The sequence below is a fragment of the Erpetoichthys calabaricus genome, chromosome 8 (assembly GCF_900747795.2).
Source record: "Erpetoichthys calabaricus chromosome 8, fErpCal1.3, whole genome shotgun sequence".
Classification (NCBI taxonomy): domain Eukaryota; kingdom Metazoa; phylum Chordata; class Cladistia; order Polypteriformes; family Polypteridae; genus Erpetoichthys; species Erpetoichthys calabaricus.
This window is the reverse complement of record NC_041401.2, coordinates 84756844-84781990: the sequence shown is the minus strand read 5'-3', so window position 1 is coordinate 84781990 and position 25147 is coordinate 84756844. Positions and strand designations below refer to the sequence as shown.

Genomic DNA, 25147 nt, shown 5'->3' with positions numbered 1-25147 from the left:
TTGCATAAGCGACAGGTCCGAATGTTACCCAGACAACAGTGCAGCAGTCCTAGCCTCATAATGGGGTCTCGTGAGAAACGTTTCTCAGTAGCCCAGGTGTTGCTCGTAAAAGTGATACGTGCAGTGATGACAAAGTGAATCTGTCTTCAGGCAGACAGAAATTAAAAATGATTCTGATGAATCCGAAAGTGACGTTTGAGTCAGTCGCACATGTTCAGTATGCTGTTCAAAAGCTGATCAGTCTGGAAGGATAATCCGCAAGGAATCGTGCTGCTATTGTCCCATAAGTGACTTTGCATTATGTATTTAATTGTGCTTCAAGATATACCACACAAATGACACATTTTGACAGAATGTGTGGTATTAGAATTATTTGTATTATTATTACTTGTATTATTATCATACTTTCTACACTTTTGATTTTGCGCTATTAGTGTTTTGCACGTTTTACAGTAGAAAGATCAAATATAATAAATATGTAATTTGTCAAGCCAAAAAATCCAACGCTTTTTACATTTTTTCTTTTTTTTTTAAATTTTATTGATTTTATTGTCATCATTCCATACAAATAGATCAATTTTTACAAAAAATAGGATTAAAAAAAATCAACCCCCACCCCTGAGAAAAAGAGCATGGCCAACGGAGTAAAACTTAAACCTAGTAAAAATAAATAAATTGATGAGTTTAATAGGCGGATAAAGATAAATTAAGAAAAAGAAATGGGAAGAGAATCTGCTTCCTCAGTGCTTTAAGAGCTTATTCTAAAATATTATTGATTAGATCCTGACAGGTTTTGAAAAAGTTCTGCACAGATCCTCTAAGTGAGAATTAGATTTTTTCCAATTTCAAATAATATAAAACATCAGTTACCCACTGACTTAAAAGAGGAGAGTTAGGATTCTCCCAGTTTAGCAAAATAAATCTGCGTGGCAATAGTGTAATAAAGGCAATCACAGTTTGCTTGCCCTTCTCCACTTTAAGCCCATCTGGGAGAACATCTGGGTTAGAAGAGATTGTGACACCAAGGCTGTCTGAAAGGCACTTAAAAATTTTTGTCCAGAATGATGTTAATTTGGTGCAGGCCCAAAACATGTGACCCAGTGAGGCTGGAACTTGATTGCAGCGTTCGCAGGTTGGATCTTACCCTAGAAACATTTTGGACAGTTTTAAGCGAGACAGATGTGCTCGATATATAATTTTGAGTTGAATAATTGTATGCACTGTGGTGGGCTGGCGCCCTGCCCGGGGTTTGTTTCCTGCTTTGCGCTCTGTGTTGGCTGGGATTGGCTCCAGCAGACCCCTGTGACCCTGTAGTTAGGATGTAGCGGGTTGGATAATGGATGGATGGGTGGATAATTGTATGCTTTGCGCATGTGGAGCTCGAGTGAATTCTCTGCATTGCTACCTTCCACTCCTTTTCTGATATGTTGAGTGAGAGATCCTTTTCCCACTGTCCTCTTGGATCTTTGAAAGGGAGGGACTGTAAAATAATTTTATATATTGCAGAAATGCTGTCTGAGTCCTCGAAACTGAGTAATAGTTTTTCCAGCATAGAGGAAGGTGGGAGATGAGGAAAATTGGGCAGGTTCTGTTTAACAAAGTTTCTAATTTGAAGATAGTGAAAGAAATGTGTTGCTGGAAAGTTAAATTTGAAATGTAATTGTTCATAGGATGCAAAGATGTTGCCTATATAAAGATCTCTAAGTAATTTAATCCCAAATGTTTTCCAGACATTAAAAACTGGATTTGTTTGCGAGGGTTGAAAAAGGTGGTTCTCATGCAGAGGTGCCACAGATAAAAGATTCTCCATCTTAAAATGCTTTCTACATTGGTTCCATATTCTGAGTGAGTGAAGCACAATTGGGTTATTAGTATATTGGCAATAACTTGCATTAAGAGGGGCAACAAAGGAGGGAATATAAAGAAGTACTGCAGGATTTTATTTCTATTGTGCACCAAGCCTGTGTATGTTCATCTGTTTGTGTCCAGGTTTTTATAGATTGTATGTTTCCTGCCCAATAATAAAACTGAAAGTTGGGTAGAGCCATGCCACCTTCTACCTTAGGTCTTTGTAGGGTTGCTCTTTGAATACGTGGATATTTTAAGTTCCAAATAAATTAAGTTATGGTTAAATCTAATTGCTTAAAAAAATATTTATTGATGTATATTAGAATGTTTTGAAATAAAAAGAGAAGCTTAGGAAGGATATTCATCTTAGCTAGAGTCAGATGAAGGGTTGACCATCTATGCAAGTCTTGCTTAATTTTTTCCATACAGACGGCAAAATAAATTTTGTTGATAAAGAGCTTTATGTTTACTTGTGATATTTACCCCTGGGTATTTAAATTGATCTGCAATGATAAAAGGGAAGGTGTCCAATCTAATATTGTATGCTTGAGAATTCACTGGAGAGAGCACACTTTTATTCAAATCAATTCTGAGACCAGAGATCTTTTGAAATTCTGTAAGTGCTGGTAAGACTGCAGGCACAGTATTTTGTGGGTCTGATATATACAGTACCATATCATCTGCATATAGAGAAATTTTCTGTTCAAGTCCTTCTCTGATAATCCCCTTTTTCTGATAAGCATTTTGACAGAGAACTGCCAGGGGTTCAATGGCGATTGCAAATAGCAGTGGTGACAAGGGGCATCCTTGTCTGGTACCACGTTCTAGGTTAAAGTAGTCTGAATTAATGTTGTTAATACAAACTGAAGCTTCTGGATTGGTATACAGTAGTTTGATCCATGCACAAATGTTCGGGCCAAACCCAAATTTCTCTAATGTAGTGAAAAGGTAGTTCCATTCAATCATATCATATGCTTTTTGTGCATCCAACGATAATAATATCTCTGGGGTGTTTGACTTTGCTGGTGAATATATTACATTAAACAGGCGTCGAAGATTGGAAGCTAAGTGTCGGCATTTAATAAATCCAGTTTGATTTTGTGATATTACTGAAGGCAGCACTTTCTCCATCCTTCTAGCTAGGACTTTGGAGAGTATCTTAACATCATTATTCAGAAGTGAAATTGGTCTGTATGATGCATATTGTAATAAGTCCTTATTTTGTTTAGGAAAGATGGTGATTAATGCTTGGCGAAAAGTTTGAGGTAGAATTTGATTGTTTCTAGCTTCTGTAAATGTTGCTAATAAGAGGGGAGCTAGCGGAGTGGAGAATTTCTTATAAAATTCGACAGGGTAGCCATCAGGGCCTGCTGCTTTCCCGCTCTCAAGTGACTTTATAGCATCTAGTAATTCTGATAGTGCCAGAGGTTTATCCAATTCCTCTGCACTAAGAGCATCTATTTGTGGTATTTGTAATGCATCCAGAAATGCATTAGATTCTGTGTTATCTTCTTTAAATTCAGTAGAATATAAGGATTTATAGTAGTCTCTAAATGTGTGCATTGTATTTTTATGGTCAATGATTTTATCTCAGTTCATGTTGGTGATTGCTGGGATTGCATTGCAAACTTGTTGCTTGTGGATTTTGTTGAGCTAAGAGCTTATTAGCTTTCTCCCCATGTTCATAGTAATGGTGTCTTGATTTAAAAATTAGTTGTTCGGTTTCTTTAGTTGTTAAGAGGTTGAGCTCTGAATGCAGAGCCTGCCTATGAAGAGCCTCACTTGGACACCTGGCATGTTCTTCATCTATTCTTGTAATTTCGCTGGTTACCTCTGATACCTTCTTGGTTTCTAATTTATTTCTGTGGAAAAGATATGAAATAATCTGTCCTCTTAAGAAGGCCTTTAGAATTTCCTAGAGTATTCCTGCAGAGACCTCTGAGGATGTATTTGTCTCTAGTAAGAAACGGATTTGTTTTGATACAAATTCTATACAGTTCTCGTCTGCTAATAGAAGTGGGTTAAGATGCCATTTGTGAGATGAGTATGTGGGGCATAATGATTTTAGCTCCAAGATCAGAGGGGCATGGTCAGAAATAACAATAGTGTCGTACTTGCAAGATTTAATCGTAAGCAAGAAATTATTATCTATAAAGAACTAATCGGGCAGCACCCACACACCAAGCACACACTAGGGCCAATTTAGAATCGCCAATCCACCTAACCTGCATGTCTTTGGACTGTGGGAGGAAACCGGAGCGCCCGGAGGAAACCCACGCAGACACGGGGAGAACATGCAAACTCCACGCAGGGAGGACCCGGGAAGTGAACCCAGGTCCTCAGGTCTCCCAACTGCGAGGCAGCAGCGCTACCCACTGCGCCACCGTGCCGCCCGATGTAAATACATTTTGCATGAATTCCCTATCATCGACATTGGTTGCATAAGCATTTATCAAAATCACTTTACAGTTAAATGAATTGCCCATGACAATCACATATCTCCCTTCAGGATTAGATACTACATCTGATACTACAAATGAGACTGTTCTATGTATGAGAATTCCCACACCTCTAGTTTTCTTTGTAAAGTTGTAATGGAACATTTGACCAGTCCAGTCTTTTTGCAGCCAGAACTGATCCCGGGTCCTCCCTGTGTGGAGAGCGCTTTGAGTAGTGAGAAAAGCGCTATATAAATGTAAAGAATTATTATTATTATTATTATTATCCTTGTTTAGTAAGTGGGTCTCCTGTAAAAATACTATTTTAGCGTTTAGACCTGTTAGGTGAGAGAATACTTTCTTTCTCTTTAATTTGTGATTCAGGCCTTTAACATTCCAGCTCACGGAGTTAACTGTCCCAAGAAAAAAGGTAACGCTAAGGAGGATATGACCTGAAACTATACATTCAACACCTTGATTTTGATTGCCCTTGCAGAAAAATCTCAGTGTCTCTGTATTTAAATTTAATAATAATAATAATAATAATAATAATAATAATTAAGTTTAATAATAATTTCAATTGCTCTATTTTGTTTTATATTTGTATTCTTATTGGTAATGTGTCTTATTGTCATGAGTGTTTTTTTTTAGTATTTCTTTAGTACTTTTAATAATTAGGCTTTTACTACTTAACTTTACAACAATCCTTCACTATTTGTAATCACTTTATACAAATATTATTCTGTAATAATTGCATTCTAAGTTCACTATCCACATCAAACACACTCATATTCTGAATCTGCATTAAAAAAATTGAAAAAGCATATGTGCCAGTGAAGAGTTTATTTTATTTTGCTAAATGTTATAGCCATTCACTCAGTGTTTTAATTGTTTATTTATATCACAGTACATACCCACTCCATGTAGAAGGAGGCATACTTGATTTCCAAAAGTGAATAAAATTATTGTGCTAACTTCTGTATTGCACCTAAAATACACTATTGAGTCTATGAGGTGTTGACTCTATGAAACAAGTTGGTCATTCATGTTTTATATGATTATAAAGAAATCCTTGGTTAACTGTAATACAAGCATTTCTGTTTATGTGGTTTATTAAACTGGTCAATAACAGACTTCTGAGGGCACTTAATTTTCTCAAAGTGAATACAGGAAACATGAATAGCATGACTATAGCATTCGATTGGTTTCGACTCCTTTTTGACCAGCAAAAGTACACAGATTTTTGATATATTCAAAAGCCATTCTTATTGCTATAACATTACATGTAACATGTTTTTGGAGTGGAAAAATGCTGCAAAACTTGAAAACTTGGCAGAGGACAAGTACATTACATAGTAAGTACATATACTTACAAATTATTAACTTCACATATGTGAATAATAAATCAGGTACAGCAACTAAAGAAGAAAAAAAAACTTTCTATTGAGTCAACTTCACATTTCTTTTTAGTTTATTTGTATATTGCAATGAATGTAACAAACTGATGAGTGCAACATCACATCTGCTGTAATCCAACTTTTTTTTTTTCTAATAGTTTAACAAATGTTAGACTTACGGCTTTTGCCACTGTGGTACGCGGCTGGGGGTCAGACCCAGCCGGGATGCCTGGAGGGACTGGGTCATGGCTTATTTATCCTCCGGGCCAAGAGGGGGCAACCGCCTTGGAGTAGAAGAGGCCCACGGAAGGGGAACAGGGAGGCTCAAGACCGCTGGGGCCTCTGATCACCGCCAGGGGGTGCCCTGAGCCTCATGGAGCCCGGGACTTATTCACTTCCGCCACACCCATGGAGGACGATCCGGGTCCTCTCCTGATGCTTCCGCCACACCAGGACGTGACGTCAGGTAGAACACCTGGAGCTCATCCGGGTGAGGATAAAGGGGGCCGCCTCCCTCCTGTCAGTGAGCTGGAGTCGGGAGCAGGAGCAGGACGAAGCTCCTGTAGAGAGAGTGCAGGTGGCCCAGGGACAAGGACAGAGAAGGCCCAGGAGAAGGGAGACTGGGGCTAGAAGCACGTTGTGAGTTGTGCGGGACTGAGTAGTGTTGTTGTGTGGAGAAGAAAATAAAAGCATATCATTGATAAAGATGTGGTCTCAGTCTGGTGGTGTCCGGGCAAATATCACAATGGCGCCCGAACAGGGACTTCCTGCCTGTTCCAAGGCAGGGGACCCGTTAAACAAATATTTTGTGAGCTGCCCGGCACCTCAGTCCACCACACACACGCGCCGCGTGGATGCGGCCTGCACACGTACTGCGGACGGCTTGAGGATCACCCAGGGGGCGCAAGAGGTTCGTCGTAGCGACATCTTCCACCCGATGGGGATTGTAATCGTTGAAAGAGACCCGAGCACTGTGGACTTACCAGTGGTCGCTGCTCCCACGAGGATCGGGGTCGGCACAGCCATGGATATGGCCGGCAGGCTCCGTAGTAATCTGAAAGACGGGATCCAGGAGGTAAGTCCCAGGCCCGGTGCCAGTCGACTCGCGAGGGTCGGCTGGGCTGCGGCCGGTGTTTGCTTTCCAGCTGGGGACTGCCTGGGTCCGCGTCGCTGGCCAGGCTGTGTCGATCTGCACAGCGAGGCTGGGACAGCGATGCTGGAGGGACAGGAGGATCCGCAGCATATCGAGGAACCGCGACAGAAGAGCGGTAGCGGGTCTTGTCAACCCCTCGGGAGGAAAGAGGAGATGGCGGCGGACCGGAAGTCCATCCCCGTGAAAGGCAAGAGATTGAACGGCGTGTCTTACGTACCCGCCGATGATTGGATAGAGGCAGGACGAAGGAACGTCCATCTCGAGCAAGGGGAGGGCCAGAGAGAACCCGGAAGAGAGCTCCAGGGAGCGCAGCTGGCGATTAGGACCGACGAACCGGTAAGTCCTTCGCCGGCTAACGTTCCCTTTGTGCCTGTGACTCGGCGTGAGCCAGAGGATTCTCTTTGGTCCGTCGAGTCTGTTTTACAGGTGATGCACGACCTTTGTGACTACTTAGTTGAGCTCAAGAGGACAGCGATCGCGTCACGTCAGGGGGCGGAAGAACGCGGCGCCGGATTCTCTGGCCGAAGGTTCGTGGCGACGCAGGTGAGTAGGACTTGTGTCGTAAATGTAAAAGGAAAAGCGGGCGAATGTTTCCCGGTATCATGCAGTTCCGGTGAACGAGTAGCCGCGGTTCCAACAGTCGAGGCAAAGAGAAGGGCTGATTGCCTGGGAGGGGTGGTGCCTAGACGCCGGCTGAGTGCCGTGGGTCCTAGCGCACTACCACCGCTGCCAGCATCAGCTGCATATAAGAGTAGGGCTGATTGCCTGGGAGGGGTGGTGCCTAGACGCTGGCTGATGAGTGCCGTGGGTCCTAGTGCACCACCGCCGGCGCCAGCATCAGCTGCGTGTCGATTCCACACGGGTGCAGACGGCGAGGGGTCTCTTCCTTTCCTGTAGGGAGACTCAAGCCGACAGGGCATCCCAGAAAAAAGGGGAGGGCCCGAGGAATAAAGCCGGGTCGTCCCACAGAGTGAGACGAGAGCCCGTGAGCTCACGTACGGAGATGGGCAGGCCTCTGCGAGTGCAGAGGGAAGCCCCAAAGCCAGCGGGGACCTCTGATGTGTGAAGGGTCCCAACCAAAGGAGCATGGAACCCGCGGAGAGGGTGCAAAAAAGGCAAGTCGCGGGGTGCCAGTCGACAGGGGGAGCACAGCCAGTGCGCAGCACAGAGGGACGCCACGGGATCGCGTCCAGGCAGCGTCTCTGCCCCCTTTTCCTTCTATATTACAGGACCGGGCCCTGGACGAGCCGGTGGACCCACTTCATTGGGAACCTGCCCTCGCGGGACGGGCCGCTCCGCCTGACAAGTCTTCGCTGGTGAGGTGGCAATGGGAGGCTCAAGACCGCTGGGGCCTCTGGTCACCGCCAGGGGGTGCCCTGAGCCTCATGGAGCCCGGGACTTATTCACTTCCGCCACACCCATGGAGGACGATCCTTCCAGGGTCACCCGGAGTGCTTCCAGGTGCTCTCCTGATGCTTCCGCCACACCAGGACGTGATGTCAGGTAGAACACCTGGAGCTCATCCGGGTGAGGATAAAGGGGGCCGCCTCCCTCCTGTCAGAGAGCTGGAGTCGGGAGCAGGAGCAGGACGAAGCTCCTGTAGAGAGAGTGCAGGTAACCCAGGGACAAGGAGAGAGAAGGCCCAGGAGAAGGGAGACTGGGGCTAGAAGCACGTTGTGAGTTGTGCGGGACTGAGTAGTGTTGTTGTGTGGAGAAGAAAATAAAAGCATATCATTGATAAAGATGTGGTCTCAGTCTGGTGGTGTCCGGGCAAATATCACACCACTTTATGGTAAAAAGGTGATATGTATCAGTATTTGATGGCCAAAAAAGGTCAAAGATCGAAAAGGGGGTTCTTTGATCAGGCCTGGCTTTGTTTCATGTGTTTTATCCCCTGTAGTTGCATTGTTGACTGCTGTTCATGTCTATGTCAACAACTCTGCAAAACCGCACTGCACATTGATGCACTGTATTAGCATCAAATGTATGATCTCATAAGTGTTACCTAAGAGACACCTGCTCTGATCATGCCCCTCTCATGTCAACCAAACAGGACTCATTTTTTCTTTTAAATTCTTTTTTTTATGTCTGAATGGAAAGGCTGGGGTGGGGGTTGATTTGTTTTCAATCCTATTTTTGTAAAATTGATCTATTTGTATGGAATGGTGTGTAATTTCAATAGAATTAATAAAATTAAAAAAAAAAAAAAAAGGAAAGGAAAGGTTTATGATTACGAGGACCAAAGTGAGACAGATGTATGTGCTGGACAGTGGACTGCTATGGGGACCCATACTGTTGATGAAAACTGAACTTTTCCTGTTGTTAGGCACTTTTCCTCTTCCATATGCTAAACCCTGATGGTAGATCTGACTGTGCTTATAGTCTTCACTATTCAAGCTCACAATCTTAGACTCTACCTGTTTATTGGAATATAGTGTCAATTACTGAAATTCTTATTGTAAAAGTGCCTTTTGAAAAATCAAGAAATTACAAGTCATTTAGTTTTTACTTTCTAATATTGCTGTTTAATATCCAGCAAATATACTTTTTACCTCTATTTTGTATTAGTCTAATCGGTCACCCCAGCAAAATTTTAAGTGGATACCCAGGTTTATAGTAGTGCTTCTATAAAAGGTGATACCTTATTAAAAAGAGGGAGAGAGAAATTCTTTGTAAGTTCATGTGTAACTTTACAATCACTACACAAAACTATTAAGGACAGGAACTCTATTGGTAATGCAGTGCAATGCTTGAGCAAAATTAGCAAAAACAAATATAGAAAACAAATCTTTAGAAGACTGCATTACACAGTATAGCACAGTAAATTGCACTGGTCACTAATTGTCTGTGTTCCTGAAAATGTGCTAGAATTGGACCCTTCATGTCCTAAAAGAACATCATTGTGACTTTCTTGATGGAAAGCTGTGATCTGAAATTCTTCTTTAATGGAGAAGTGAGGCGTTTTCACTGCATGCTTTCTGGCTCACAGTGATGGACCCATTTCTCATTTCAGGTAACAATCTGCTCCAAAACACTTGGGTCTTCTTCATAATGTTTCAGGAACTGGATCACAATCTCCATGTGCTGTTACTTGTGCAGATCAGTAAGCTGTTTGGTACCAGTCTTGCACAAACTATTTGAGGCACCATAGCATGTGCAGATACATAGCTGATATCCAAATGTACAGCAACAGTAGACAACATAATTCGTCAGTCTTCTCTGATGAAGACATTCTTAATATCGATGTGGGCTTGTGTATACAATATTGATGATCGACTAGATTGAGCTTCATCAGTTGCACTTGTTCTTCCCTCTTTAACTTTCTACTAATTCATAAACTTTTTCTTGAGTCATGCTGCTTTCACTTCTATACTGAGCCAACATCCTTCAGTGCATTTCGGCAGGTTTCACTCCCTCTGCCCAAAGAAATCTCACTACAGTGCATTCTTCAACAATGGTGCAATCCTGCAGCAGAGTATCTATGTTCATTTGACATTTGGCTTAAACTAAAAGCCAAGCCAACTAGAAGCCAAGGCAGAGTGCTGCAATGTGTGTGTTTGAACTACCCATAAGCCATCGCGTTGTATTGCATCAGCTTCTATCCATTGTACTGTAGTTACTTTCAAATTGCCTTTACGTTTTGGTTTACCTGCTATAAGAGTATTTTGGTAATATGAAAGTGATTCTCTGTATCACAGAATTTGTGAACTATAATTTTTATATAAATAGACAAAAATTAATATGGGTTACAAATTAAGTGAATAGTTTTGTAGTTATTTTCTGTACATTTTGTATTTTAATATAAGACTTGTGAACCCTAGTCATAAAACCGGCTTAATGTCTAGAGCCCAGTATAAAGTAGGAAGAGACTAGATAAGTATATAAATATGTAGAAGTTCCAGCATGGCTGGAACTAACTCAACTTTAAAACTGGATGGATAAATAATGTGGACAGTATATCAGATAATACAGGTAAGAGAAACCTGTAAGACAAACATGGAAACAAATAATTGGAGTTATTCGTTTCTAATGCTGAGGGAAACATAACATTACAAATCCCCTGGTGATGGCTTAGTTATATGCGAATGGCAAGACCTTAGAAACTGATAGAAAGAACTCCAGTGGGCTGGTTTAGTGGCCTAGCAATCATAATTTTAAAGAGCTGTCTTGGTAATAAGTCTTATACAGTAAGAATCTGGGCTTTAGTTTGTATATCACTGGCTCTCTATGTGTGAAAAAAGCACAGCATGAATTTAGTAATTTGCTTCTCTACAAGATACATGAAAACAGAAATTATTCAAAATATTCCTTAAAAATGAGAACAAAAGATTCAGCCACACACCTGACAGCCAGAAATTGATATCTTTGTAGACTCAATCGTTGGCCTACGTGTCATTCTGGGAGAGACATGACTTGAGGAGCCAGTTGCATATGACCCAAAAACAGAGCCCCCAGTTCCCGTGTAGCTTCCAGATGGTCGCTCTGGTAGAGATAACTTTCTGTTAGAAAGCCACTCCCTCTTGGCTGGTTTCTTAATCCCAGACTTGACTGTGCAGCTGTCTTGTTCACCATTTAGTCCTTTGGTTTGAAAGCCCTTTTTGCTGTCTGGACCAACCATACCTTCAGTGCCAATGTCCATGGCTGCAACTTGATCTGCTAATTCTCCCTGGTTTTCTGTATCCATGTCTGAAGAGCCAGATTCCTGTGGAATCTTATCCATCATGGACATCATAAGATCCAAATAGAAATTTAGCAATAAACGTTGTAAGGATATAAGGATCCCACAGAACTGTTTACATTAGTTTGTTCTTTCAACAACTGTCATCTGGAACCAAGAGAGTCCACTGGGCTGAAAGAAAGACAGAAAACATGTCAACACACATAGCAGAAATACATGACTAATAAGACTTCTTCAATACAATCATATTTTCATTCCTAAAACATTGTCTTATTCCCACTATACTTTCAATATCAGTATATTGGGGATAAAGTAGAAATACAAAGAATTTCACATCATTTCTGCAAAAAGAAATCTGCAAATCTAATGGAGGAAAATGACATGCAAGATGGGAGGAGAGTTAAAATATAAACCGAAACATTCAGAGTAAATAATACACACTTGCCAGACTGACTGTCTCAGGATTTAGACAAGGAGTCTCCAACTATGGCCCTGGAGCGTTACTGTGACTGGAGGCTTTCATTCTAATCCTTTCCTTAATGAGTGTCAAACTTTTGCTGTTAATTGACTTATTATCCCTTAATTTTAATTGCCCTGCTTTTTTGTTAGCACTGTTATTAGTCAGATACTCCTTAGACAGCTGTGTTTTTTCTTTTGCATCTTATTTTCATCTTCTTGCTTATCCACTTCAACTCTTCAGTTCCCTAATGTTTTTAAATTTTGGTATAAAACTGAAATAAATGTAAAACAGTTTTAAATCTGCCCCAAATCTCTTGAGCCATCTCCATACATAAAAGAATATCCCAATTTATCTTACACATGTGTTGGGTACTCTTTGTATTATTTGGCAGGTACTGTATCATGTATCTATGATCTGCTTTTTGCAACTGAGAGGACATAGCAGATGTTTGCCGACTGGCCAACCAACCACAAATGTTACCTGGTAGGTAAACATCTAAATAACCAGACTGCGATTCAGACCTATGAATGTAATACTGCAATCTTCATTCTGTCAAATAAGCAAACCAGCTGCCATGGCGCAATGTCAGAGGCTTCGCCTCAAGCACTGACGTCAGAAGTTCGATCTTCATAAGGGGAAGAAAAGGTGTGTACACTTAATGAGCCCCAGTTAGGGTGAAACACGTGTTGTGTACTCTTTGTATTATTTGGCAGGTATACACACAAACACACATACTGTAAATTAGAGCCCGAGCAATTAATCATGTGGCAGATCAGATCAGCTAATACTGGGACTTACTAACTTAATCAGTGTCACACAAAGTAGACCAAAGAGTCACAAAAAGGTTTGCGGCTGCCACCCATATATTGTTCCCTGGCTACAGAAAGGTTATGAATTATGGCACAGATGTGCAGAGATCGGAGTTCAACACAGAACTGATGCTATAAATGAAAGATGGCAGCTTTAAAGGCCAGAAAAGGAAATGATGTAATCTAGGGCAGAATTTGATGGATTCTCCTCCTTAGGCTCGGTCCCAGACATGACGTTATCAAAAGGGCCATAACCAGAAGGTTCTTCATCGATAGGTTCGGGACCGGAAGTGATGCCATCAAAGGGGACAGGACTGGAAATGATGTCATCGGGGCTAGGTGGAATTTCCCGTGAATGGTCTGCAGGAAAGTGAGAAAAATAGTCAGAGTACTGTGCCACCCCTTGGTTGGGCCTGGAATTACTCTCGTTCAGGCCCTTCAGCTGCCTCCCATGCATGTGTGTAACATCAGCTACACAAGAAGTGACACTGATCAGGGGTCCATTAGGCCCTAGCGTTTTGAGAGTGATGGAGTTCACCAAAATGCACAGGATTTGGTGCACGCACAAATGGTGTGAGTAAGTGCAGTCGAGAGAAGTCTTGATTTCATACAGTAGGCAAGCTTTAATTGTTTCTTAGGGAATAAATATATACATAGTGTATATTATTGTAGACAATGCCAGTATCAAAAGATTTCTTTCTAATCTTAACTACATCCTTTTTAACCGTAGCCACCAAAAGTTCAATGCTTTGTCCTTTCTTGACAAAATATTATACCTACTCTTTCATTTCAAAAGTAGTAAGCCTCAGATAATGAATATAAATGCTTAGACTATATGTGACTTTACCTTTACATATGTTTGAATTAAAAAAGATTACATCTGAACGTAGTTCAGTGGCTACACAGTATGTGTTGACACATCCCAAACAGGTTTTGTAAAAGAACTGGATAGGCTGCAAAAATATGTGCTTCTGCCTTTGTTGTTTTATCAAAACTGAAAAAATGCTAAGAGTACAGCACCTTACCTTTAACTTCTATTGCTTTTTTATGACAAATTTATAATATGTTACAGTATATGTACAGTGTATTGTATATTTTCACTAACTTCTGAAAAGATTGGTGGCTTCTGTTCTGAACATGTGTGGTACATAGCTTCACTCAATGGGTGTGGGTGGGAAGATGGAGTGTTTAGATACTGTTAAACATTAGACAGTATTTCTCTACCAATAAATAAATACCCTATTAATAATAAGATTGCCTAGGGGTATCAAATTATACAAAAATATGCCTTGAATACTCATATTAAAAATAAGTAAATACAGTATTCAAATATATTTGAACGCATGCTAAAATTTCTTAATTCTATTATTATATGTATGTTTGCATGCTTTATTATTAGTAATAAATTTAACCTTTTTACTTTACTTTTTTGGTGCATCTGGGAAAGTATGCAGTACTAATGACTAGTGCAGTCTGCAACCTTCACTTAAAAAAGGCCACTCATCACAAAAATTGGATTTTCTGTGCATAGAAAGGGACACAATCAAAGAGAAAAGTAAAATGGGGACACTTCACATGGCTGTATGAATATGTGAAACCTTGTACAAAATTGCTCCTAATTACTTAAACCCATTAAAACCTCTAATGTACTTCTAAAAAATTTTTAATTTTTTATTGAGGATTTGTTCTGTTCTGTGTATTGTATTGTATTGACACCCTTCTTTTGACACCCACTGCACGCCCAACCTACCTGGAAAGAGGTCTCTCTTTGAACTGCCTTTCCCAAGGTTTCTTCCATTTTTCCCTGCTAGGTTTTTTTTGGGAGGTTTTTCCTTGTCTTCTTAGAGAGTCAAGGCTGGGGGGCTGTCAAGAGGCAGGGCCTGTTAAAGCCCATTGCACCACTTCCTGTGTGATTTTGGGCTATACAAAAATAAACTGTATTGTATTGTATGGTTTTAGTCCCCCAAGCCCTGCACCTCATCCTGCCCTCTGCTCCATTATCTGCCTTTCTGATCTTCCCTGTTCAGGTAAAGTGATATTTGGCTTGTCCACCATCATCAGTGCCCTTTGAGCAGGTAGTGTGTGTTACAGGCAACATTTATTAGGACAAGAAGAGCTATCTCCGTAGAGTAAATGCAGAAAAACTGTGCTTCCTGCTTTATGACCTCACTTTATTGGAATGGAAGTTATTAGTTTGACCATGTTACTCATATTAGCTGCTGCTTGCAATATCTGAGTTTTATTGTGTTATTTATTGTTTTGTAAACAGCACTGACAGATTCATTCACTCACTCATTCATCAACAAAACCACTATTTCTCATTTAGTTAAATGCCTGAAAGTTGGTGGGGTGGCACATCTATGCCAGTAGGCATCCGCTAAGAAAAAAACATTTCAATACTTCAATATTTAGCTATTTTAAAAACATCTCTACCACAGAAAAACAAAATACGCCGAAATCTCAAAAATGTTTTGACTGTTTTAATTGAACTTGGTGACATTTTAGAAAAAGTTGATTAGTTTACACATTTTTTTTATCTACACATTTTTTGTTGATATTTATTACTATGTTAACTTATGCTCTGCACTTCACTGACAAAGGTCTATAGGCAAACAAAAATGCAACAGAAACTACTGACAGCAGCACTAGCCAATAGGGTGAACAGATGAGTGAAGAAGTGGTGGGGTGCTGGACTCTGAAGTAATCACATTTACCATGTACAGTGAAGTTCAAAATGGAAAAGAGAAAGTTCAGCGAAGCTCAATGGTTAGCAAACGCTATAAAGCTTCCGTGCCTGTGTCAGACACCGTGGCTGTGAGTGTTGGAGTTGCTTCACCACCAACAAAAAGGCTGGGAGTGAGAAGGAGAGGCAGAAGTGGCATCCTTGAATCCAAGGGGGACAGATGGCATAAGTTTAAACTTAATGAGTCCCCCATGAGCAACTCCATTGATATATATGAGCTTTGAAAGTGGACCGCCTCCCCCAACCCCTGAAATAATTTATATTTACATACACGTCTGCTTACTTTGAACGGGGATGCCCCACCTTCCCCTCTCCACCGCTCTCCAAAATTCTTTACATATACATTTGCATTCCAAAATTTAAAGGGGGACAACCCCAATTATTTAAGAACCCCTGCTTCAAAATATAGTACCGGCAGTTATATTCTTGCACACCCAGCACTAGAACAAAAACAACCCCAAAAGTAAAAATGTTCAGTTCATTACATAGGCTGCCTTAATGTGTGCAGCCTGTAAACATCATCGTTGTTTTTAATAAGTTAAAGTAAAACACAATTCAGTGTTATCAATTTGTCTGCCTATGGCTATGGCATAGGCATCATAAATATTGAGGACTGCAGTGAATTAACTTAATTTCAATTAACGAACGCCTCTACGCTTAGATTGAGTGCTACACCAATAGTACACTGTGCCAGCTAGTATTTGAAAAAGACCACTTACGCTGCATATGGATGTTTGTTACAATAATGTATCATTTGAGTGACTCTCTATTAATATCTGATTTCCACCCGGGCTTTGGATATTTTTTGTAAACCATGAACAGAGCTGAAGATTCAAGATTTCGGTAACTGGCAAGAAATTTGCAGATGGTACATTTTTCACACTTGAAACAAAGATTCTTGTTTTCATGAAGTGTGCTTGCTTGCAACTTAACAAGTGTTTGTTTTAATAACTTAATCAAGCATTAAAGTCACACTATGATCCATTTTTCTCTAATAATCTAATCTTGTGTCATTTGCTACCCATTCTGAAGTGTGTGTATGTGCATGTGTAAGACCAGGTATCATCGGGAGCTGCCAAGTAAAAAAAAAACGCACCAGTGCAACAAAATGACATACCACAAAGTACTTATCAGTACAGAGCTCTGACACTCCAGAATAAACAGGATCAAATCAGGTGGCCAAGCTACAAGGTCAGTCATTAATCTTTGGCCACATTTCCTTTGATAACACACACACCCAAACCACAATGAGCACACACATCCAACACTCAGATCATGCAGGACACTCCTCCAAATCATTCCACTCTAGATGTCTCAGATGTATGCTGCATGAGTGCCATAGACTTACTGGAGGAATAAAAAGTATGTTACTGACACTCTGGAGTGCCTGCAAAATGCCTTGGATTTAATCCAAAATAAATATATGCTGTATTTACAGTTATAGAGAGCAACTTCTATGCAGTCTTTGGTCTGAAACTTACTATGAAAAATGTATTTGAAAAATTCATAAGAAAACAGGTTCATGCAAAATTTAATGAAATATGTTAAAAATTAGGCCCAATTAGCATGACTGTGCTCTCACAGGCAGCTGCCCCCCTAGCAGGACGCTCTACTCACAAATTCCCAGGACCCTGTATAGTGAGGATGGACAGGAAGCACAGCACTATCGGCAACCTATGGGAGTTGAAATTTGGTGCCGACCTGGATGAGCAAGTGATGATGACTTCACAGCCATGAGCAAGCTTGGTAAAAAGTATGTCATGTTAATGTCTGAGATCCAAAAAGCAGAATCAAAAACAGGAAGTAGTCAAAACTCACAAAGCAATAAAGCACCGCATAGGTAAATGTACCCAAATCGCTACATGAAAACAGCACCCATAAAGAAAACAAGCAAAGGTCAAACATAATAAGCAGTGTGGTGGATTGCCGGCTTCTTACTCCGGCCCTCACCCCCAGGCCGCCAGGACGAGCCCCCCTACAGCGACGCCTGCTGGCCCCCAAGGTATCCAGCAGGGCTGCGTATAAAAACTACATAGTCCATGAGGCCCTGCTGGAACTCGGGGCACGTCCACGCTGTCCGGAGAGCTCCTCCTGGCGGCCTGGGGGTGAGGGCCGGAGTAAGAAGCCGGCAATCCACCACAATTCCCCCCCCCTTAGTGATGACCACTGGGGCAGAGCGTCCAGCCCCACGAGGGACGTCCTCCTCCAGGAGGACACGTCAGTCGGACCTTGGCTGCGTTGTCTAGGCCCCCCAGAGAACCTTGGGGGAACGGTGTATCTTCTGTCCCACCGCTCTCCTGTCCTCTGAACCAACATAGGACAAGGGGCGTGCCGTCCTGGGGGTGAGGGCCGGAGTAAGAAGCTGGCAATCCACCACAGCAGCATGAAATAAATACAAGAGAAAACTTGTAAGGTGATTGTCACCATATTAAAGTGAAACTCTTCTGTCAGGCTTCCTCTTTTGTTTGCTTTGGCTCTTTCACCAAGTGACTGAAACACGATTAGTGCTGCTTGATAACAGATACTGATTTGAGGGACTAAAAGTAAAGTCAAAGAGGGCAGTCAGAATTGGAGCCTAGACCCCATCCTGACATTTAAAATGTCAGTACTGTATTGTACACCAGATAGGTTAGAGCTACTGTATGTTAGAGTTAGTCCATAAACATAGAATATTTGATTATGTGCAATCTTCTTCTTTCGGCTGCTCCCGTTAGGGGTTGCCACAGCGAATCATTTTCTTCCATAAATTTGATTAAAATTCACTTAAAATTCTTTAAGTTTTAATTCTCTTTTGACATGGTGTAACATTATCATCAATGATTACAACACTGATACAGAACCTGCTAAATTTACTAGTAGGTGCAGTAAGTAACTACTTATTAACAATATCTGACAACATTAATTTTATCATTGTTAACAAAACAGATCAAACGAAATGCAAGACATTCACATTTACTTTCCAAATTATTATAAGACTGAGAATAATAAAAATGTAGCAGATGAACAATGAATTGAAGCACTGTCTTTATAAAGTTTTATGTTATATTTGCAACTAAAAATAAAATAAGGAATTGGATCTACTAGAAGATATAGATGGAATTCAACATTATGCTGATATCTGGGCTATGGTGCTATGATGAAAATTAAGCATTATGTATGAGGAAGCAACTCTACAATATATTGCATGGTATAATTCCTTGTTTATTTGACTGAAGTTAAAGCAGAAATCATATCCTTATAAACAAACGTATTATTCTATCACACCTAATGTAATAAAAAACTTCTATGTGATATCAATGTGGTTGATTTCCATTTAACCTTCGCCCTACTTCTTCAGTCACACAATACTCCTGACATCTTCTTCCAATTGTTCCATCCACGCTGCCCTTTTTGGGTTGTATCTTCATCTAGTTTTCCATCTGGGGCTATATGATTCATCATAGATATTTAAATAATCATCATTAAACCTCAAATATTATGTCTTCTTCCCGTTTACCTTCAACCCTCTATCTTCCAAAGCCATTCCTCATTTTTGGTGCTACACAACACAATAACAGCTTTTGATTTACTGTGAATTTTACCATTACCATTTGCTATCCTCTTTAATAAAATCCCTGTGTGCGTCCATGTGTCCGTGTCTTCTGGTGAAGTGCGCATGCGCGGGGCACTCTTTAATAAAGGACATCATTGCTGGGGACAGTGCTGATTGGATACTCGCGGCCGCGCGCATAAAATCCGTTGCTGGGGAGACGCCACACATACAATAATCAGCTGCACGCCAGCACAGATTAAAATACTTGCTGGGGAACTGCACAGTACTTGCTGGAGAAACGCCACAGCAAGCTAAAATAAAGAGAGGCAGGATAGGAGATCTTCAAACAGACACAACACATCAATCAACAGCCACAGAGGAGAGGATAAATGTAATATTAATTATACTTACTGTATTGTCATATACGTTTCTATTTTATTTTTATTATTATTTTACTTTAGGCTTCTTGCAAAAATATTTTTGACAAAAAAAAATTAAGGCAAGAAACAGAATGAGGTCAAGGTCCCTTGCCATTTAATATAGACTGATCCTACTAATGTTTATGCACTACTGTTCTAGCGCCCATTATTGTAACGGGCTTAATGTCTAGTATTCTATAATTTACAGTAATGAAATTACCAGTGACCTTTTAAGAAATTAGAATCATCACCATTTCGATCTATCTGGCATTTTTTGTTTAACAAGGAGTTTTAAAAATATCTCTCCGGTTTTGAAGTATGGCATTAATTTTCTACACATTTCTTGGTTCCTGTATGTACAGTTAAGAAAATGGCTATCCTTTCCTCAAGGAAAACAAAATGACTTTCAAAATGCAAGCCTTAATTACTACTAGCATTTATATAAACATACACACACAACCTTTTTTATAAGCATCCAGCACAATCACCATCAGTGAGGTGATATTTCACTCTCTAAGAGCCCTTTCCTCTTACCAAAACCTCATAGTGTGTAGGATCCAAGGTTCCTATTTGGGGTTTAAGAGCATCACTATGTCACATAACAACACCATTTCAACACAGCTTAAATGGCTGCAGTAAAATACCTTTAGCATATCTCAAAATAACAGACTAAAGCATGGTATAGTAAACCTTAGTCTGGCAGAAAAGCATATACTTGTTTAGATAGATAAATAGATAGATAGATCTTTATTGTCATTGTCACTTTTTACAAAGGAACAACGAAATTGAATTAATATTGTCTTCTGCTTTTAATTAATCATGCAGTTATAACACCAGTTTGTACCACTTTTAAGTTGGACCATCTTGACTTGAATGGAACTAATAAAGCCATACCTTAAACCAGGGGTCTGCAACCTTCACTATCAAAAGAGCCATTTTGCCCCCTCTTCCTCCAAAGAAAAACAGTCTGGAGCCGCAAAACATAACACAGCTTATAAACTTTTAAAAGTTTTAATCTTTTTTTAGATTTTACATGTTACAACCACAGAATACAACAAACAGAAGTGCAGTGTACGTGTGTAGGCCTACTTTGAAATAAATTAAACTGAACTATGCAGGCTTATTTGAGTCCTTCCTATACCTGTGTAAAATTAAAATAAAAACTAGCCCACTTTAATATAAATAAAACATTTAGCTGTAGCTTAGCAGCTTTAAAAAAGTAATCATAAAATTCCATTTCAGTGTGCTCTCATCCTCTTCAGGTTTCCCTCTCAGCCAGCAATCAACTGAAGCACCTGAACATACAAAAAAACCTACATCAGCTCCGGGTCTGAAATGAATGTGTTTTTTTTTCTGAAAAATAATAGCCTATTAAATGCTATTGTTCTCACCTGTTTAATGTGACTTCTGTTTCTGAAGTTCGCTGCAGATCATCTCTATGTCGGGGCTGTACGATGTGACTTTGACCTTCACACAGGACTGTAGGCTCTCATGTGTGAGGCGGGAGCAATATATGGACTTTATGAAGTTCATGCTTGAGAAAACTTGCTCACATAAGTATGTTGAGCCAAAGATGGACAGGACTCCAAATGCATATTTTTTCATGTTCATATACGTTTCAGGAATGGCACTCCATGTGTCGAAAACAAGTTTGTCGGGTTTGGGGAGATTTTCAATATCACTCCATTTGTGCTATTTAGCGAGAGCAGCCTTCTGACAGGCAACTTCTTCAAGATCCGCTGTCAGGCATTTGAACTTGGACACCCATAAATCTTATTCCGCTATGTCGGCCAGTTCAATTTCTAGATTGGGTTTAATTACTCCTGTGAATGCGGATGTGTTCAGCAGGGATGGGTCGATGTCCAGGGGTGTGACAGGGAAGGAGAGAGTGTTTTTTTTTTCTTTCTGAACTCACTGAATCTTTCACTAAATGCAGCTTGCATTGCAATAATTGTACTGTGGAAATAATCACAATTTATGTGATTGTTCGCTTCTTTGAACTCTCTCAGGGAGGGGAAGTGAGAGAGTGTACCTTTCTGTACATCTCTGGCAAACACTGTCATCTTGCGCTCAAACGCCAAAACATCCTACGCCAAAACATTTAAAGTCGGAGAATAGATGTTCTGATATTTTTATGAACGATTCTTTCATGTATTCTCCGTCTGTGAATGGCTTACCCCTCCTTACGATCTCTTGAGCTGCCACAAAACTAGCAGCTGTAGTTGACTGTGGAGAAGTGATCCACTTTTTGAAAGTATGTTTGCTCTGTTCAGCTTTCCGTTGCAGTTCCGAAATTGCTCTCTTTCGCTCATCTTCACTTGGGTATTTTTCAGTGAATGCTGAGTGCTTGTTTCGAAAATGTCTTTCAACGTTACATTTTTTGTTGTTCGATAATTTATCGCCACATATTAAGCACACCGGTAAGCCAGCGTCGTTGGCGGTGAAGGCAAATGCTTCTGTCCACGCAGAATTAAACTCTATTTTCTTCTGAGATTTTTCTTTTTTGGGATTTATTCATGGTTAGTGCAGGGGTCGCACACTCCAGAAGCCGCCTGCAGGTAAAGGCGAGGGCTATAGCCGTAGATGTGACGCATATTTTAGTTGACAAATTATAAATAAATAAAAAAATTAGATGTTAAAGTGTATAACAGTAGTAGTAGTAGTAAATAAACACACACACACATATATATATATATATATATATATATATATATATATATAAATACAAATTAAATTAAGAAATTGCCATTATTCATTTTCATGTTTTTTTTTTTTCTCAAGGCCAAAGGGAGCCACTACAAGGAGGCTGAAGAGCCGCATGCGGCTCCAGAGCCGCGGGTTGCCGACCCCTGCCTTAAACTGAATACAGAGAGAGAACTCATTTACACTCATCATAGATAGACTATATCATTTAACAAGTCATACAGATAGAAAAACAGATGTATTAACCAGGTGTATGAAAATACTAATTACTTGTAATCCATCATATTGCTGGATAAAAAAAAAACTCCATTATGCTCCCCTTTTTCAGATCATAAAAAAAAAAAAAAAAACGTAACCAGACTTGTGATGTTAGAAGGTGGCCTAAGCTCCTCTTTCTATTTCAAAGCATCCCCATATACATTAACAAATCAGATTAGATTCAATCCTAACCATCCATCCATCCATCCATCTATCCTTTTCAGCTTATCCAAGATCGGGTTGTGGGGGCTGTAGCTTGAGCAGAGATTCCCAGACTTCCCGCTTCCTGGCCACTTCTACTAACTCTTCCAGGGGAATCCCGAGGCGTTGCCAGGCCAGCTGAGAGACATAGTCCCTCCAGCGTGTCCTGGGTCTACCTCCTCCCGGTTAGATGTTCCCAGAACTCCTCACCAGGGAAGCATCCAGGAGGAATCCTGATCAGATTCCCGAGCCACCTCATCTGACTCCTCTTGATGCGGAGGAGCAGTGGCTTTACTCTGAGTTCCTCCCAGATGACCGAGCTTCTCACCCTATCTTTAATGCCCTGGCTGCGCCTAGAATTTCTGTCCATAAAAGCTATGAACAGAATCGGTGACAAAGGGCAGCCCTGGCGGAGTCCAACTCACACCTGAAACGGATTCGACTTACTGCCGACAATGCGGACCAAGCTCTGATATCGATTGTACAGGGACCGAACAGTCCTTATCAGGGAGTCTGGTACCCCATACTTCCGGAGCACCCCCAAACAGGATTCCCCGAGGGACACGATCGAACGCCGTGGTCCACTGGTCCGCGACTAGGACGAAAACCACACTGTTCCTCCTGAATCCAAGGTTCGACCATCTGACGGACCCTCCTCTCCAGGACCCGAATATCCTTTTCCAGGGAGGCTGAGGAGTGTGATCCCTCCCCCTTAAAGAGGGGGACCACCACCCCGGTCTGCCAATCCAGAGGCACTGTCCCCGATGTCCATGCGATGTTGCAGAGGCATGTCAACCAAGACAGTCCTACAACATCCAGAGCCTTGAGGAACTCTGGGCATATCTCAGGTTTTGCAGGAGGTGGGAGTTGAAGCTATTTTTGACAGGGGACTCTGCCAGACGTTCCCAACAGACCCTCATAATAAGTTTGGAACTACCAGGCCTGACCGGCATCCTCCCCCACCATCAAAGCCAACTCACCACCAGGTGGTGATCGGTTGACAGCTCCGCATCTCTCTTTGCCCGAGTGTCCAAGACATGTGGCCGCAAGTCCGACGACCTGACTACAAAGTCGATCATTGAACTGAGGTCTAGGGTGTCCTGGTGCCAAGTGCACATATGGACACCCCTATGCCTGAACATGGTGTTCGTTATGGACAATCCATGACGAGCACAGAAGTCCAATAACAAAACACCACTCGGGTTCAGATCGGAGTGCCCATTCCTCCCAATCACGCCCTTCCAGGTCTCACTGTCATTGCCCACGTGAGCATTGAACTCTCCCAGCAGAAAGAGGGAGGTCATATCCTCATTTTATTTGGAATTCAAAATCTCCACACATCCACAGTGCGACCCTACAATGACGTTAAGCAGAAGGTGGCATGACTCTACCTAACTTGCAGTTTTATTATTGGGCAGCAAATACAGTGATCCCTCGCTATATCGCGCTTCACCTTTCGCGGCTTCACTTTATCGCGGATTTTATATGTAAGCATATTTAAATATATATCGCGGATTTTTTGCTGGTTCACGGATTTCTGAGGACAATGGGTCTTTTAATTTCTGGTACATGCTTCCTCAGTTGGTTTGCCCAGTTGATTTCATACAAGGGACGCTATTGGCAGATGGCTGAGAAGCTACCCAACTTACTTTCTCTCTCTCTCTCTCTTGCGCTGACTTTCTCTGATCCTGACGTAGGGGGTGTGAGCAGGGGGGCTGTTCGCACACCTAGACGATACGGACGCTCGTCTAAAAATGCTGAAAGATTATCTTCACGTTGCTACCTTCTGTGTGCAGCTGCTTCGTGAAGCGACATGCTGCACGGTGCTTCGCATACTTAAAAGCTCAAAGGGCACGTATTGATTTTTGACTTTGTTTTTCTCTGTCTCTCTCTCTCTCTCTCCCTGCTCCTGACGGAGGGGGTGTGAGCTGCCGCCTTCAACAGCTTTGTACCGGCAGTGCTTCGCATACTTAAAAGCCGAACAGCCCTATTGATTTGTTTGCTTTCCTCTCTGTTTCCTTTGAAGAGGAAGATATGTTTGCGTTCTTTTAATTGTGAGACAGAACTGTCATCTCTGTCTTGTCATGGAGCATAGTTTAAACTTTTGAAAAAGAGACAAATGTTTGTTTGCAGTGTTTGAATAACGTCCCTGTCTCTCTACAACCTCCTGTGTTTCTGCGCAAATCTGTGACCCAAGCATGACAATATAAAAATAACCATATAAACATATGGTTTCTACTTCGCGGATTTTCTTATTTCGCGGGTGGCTCTGGAACGCAACCCCCGCGATGGAGGAGGGATTATTGTATACAACCTATAAAAACCTGGACATTAACACAAATAGATGAACACACACAGGCTTGGTCTGCAATAGAAATAAAATCCTGCAGTACTTCATTATATTCCTTGCTTGGTACCCCGGTAAATATGAGTTATTGCCAATAGACAAACAACCCAATTGTCCTTCATTCACTCAGAATATCAAGAATCTTTTATCTGTGTCACATG

At 41.2% G+C, this 25147-nt stretch overlaps 1 protein-coding gene across 5 annotated transcripts in view; it reads right to left on the bottom strand.

Annotated features, from left to right (window-relative positions):
- Positions 1-25147, bottom strand: part of camkk1a (calcium/calmodulin-dependent protein kinase kinase 1, alpha a) — a 198247-nt gene that overhangs the window by 84751 nt on the left and 88349 nt on the right. For all 5 annotated transcript variants that reach the window (XM_028807015.2, XM_028807012.2, XM_028807017.2 and 2 more), the window contains exon 3: positions 11179-11685. In XM_028807015.2, the coding sequence (XP_028662848.1) occupies positions 11179-11568 (390 nt within the window). In that variant the 5' untranslated portion in view covers positions 11569-11685. The remainder of the gene's footprint in view (positions 1-11178; positions 11686-25147) is intronic.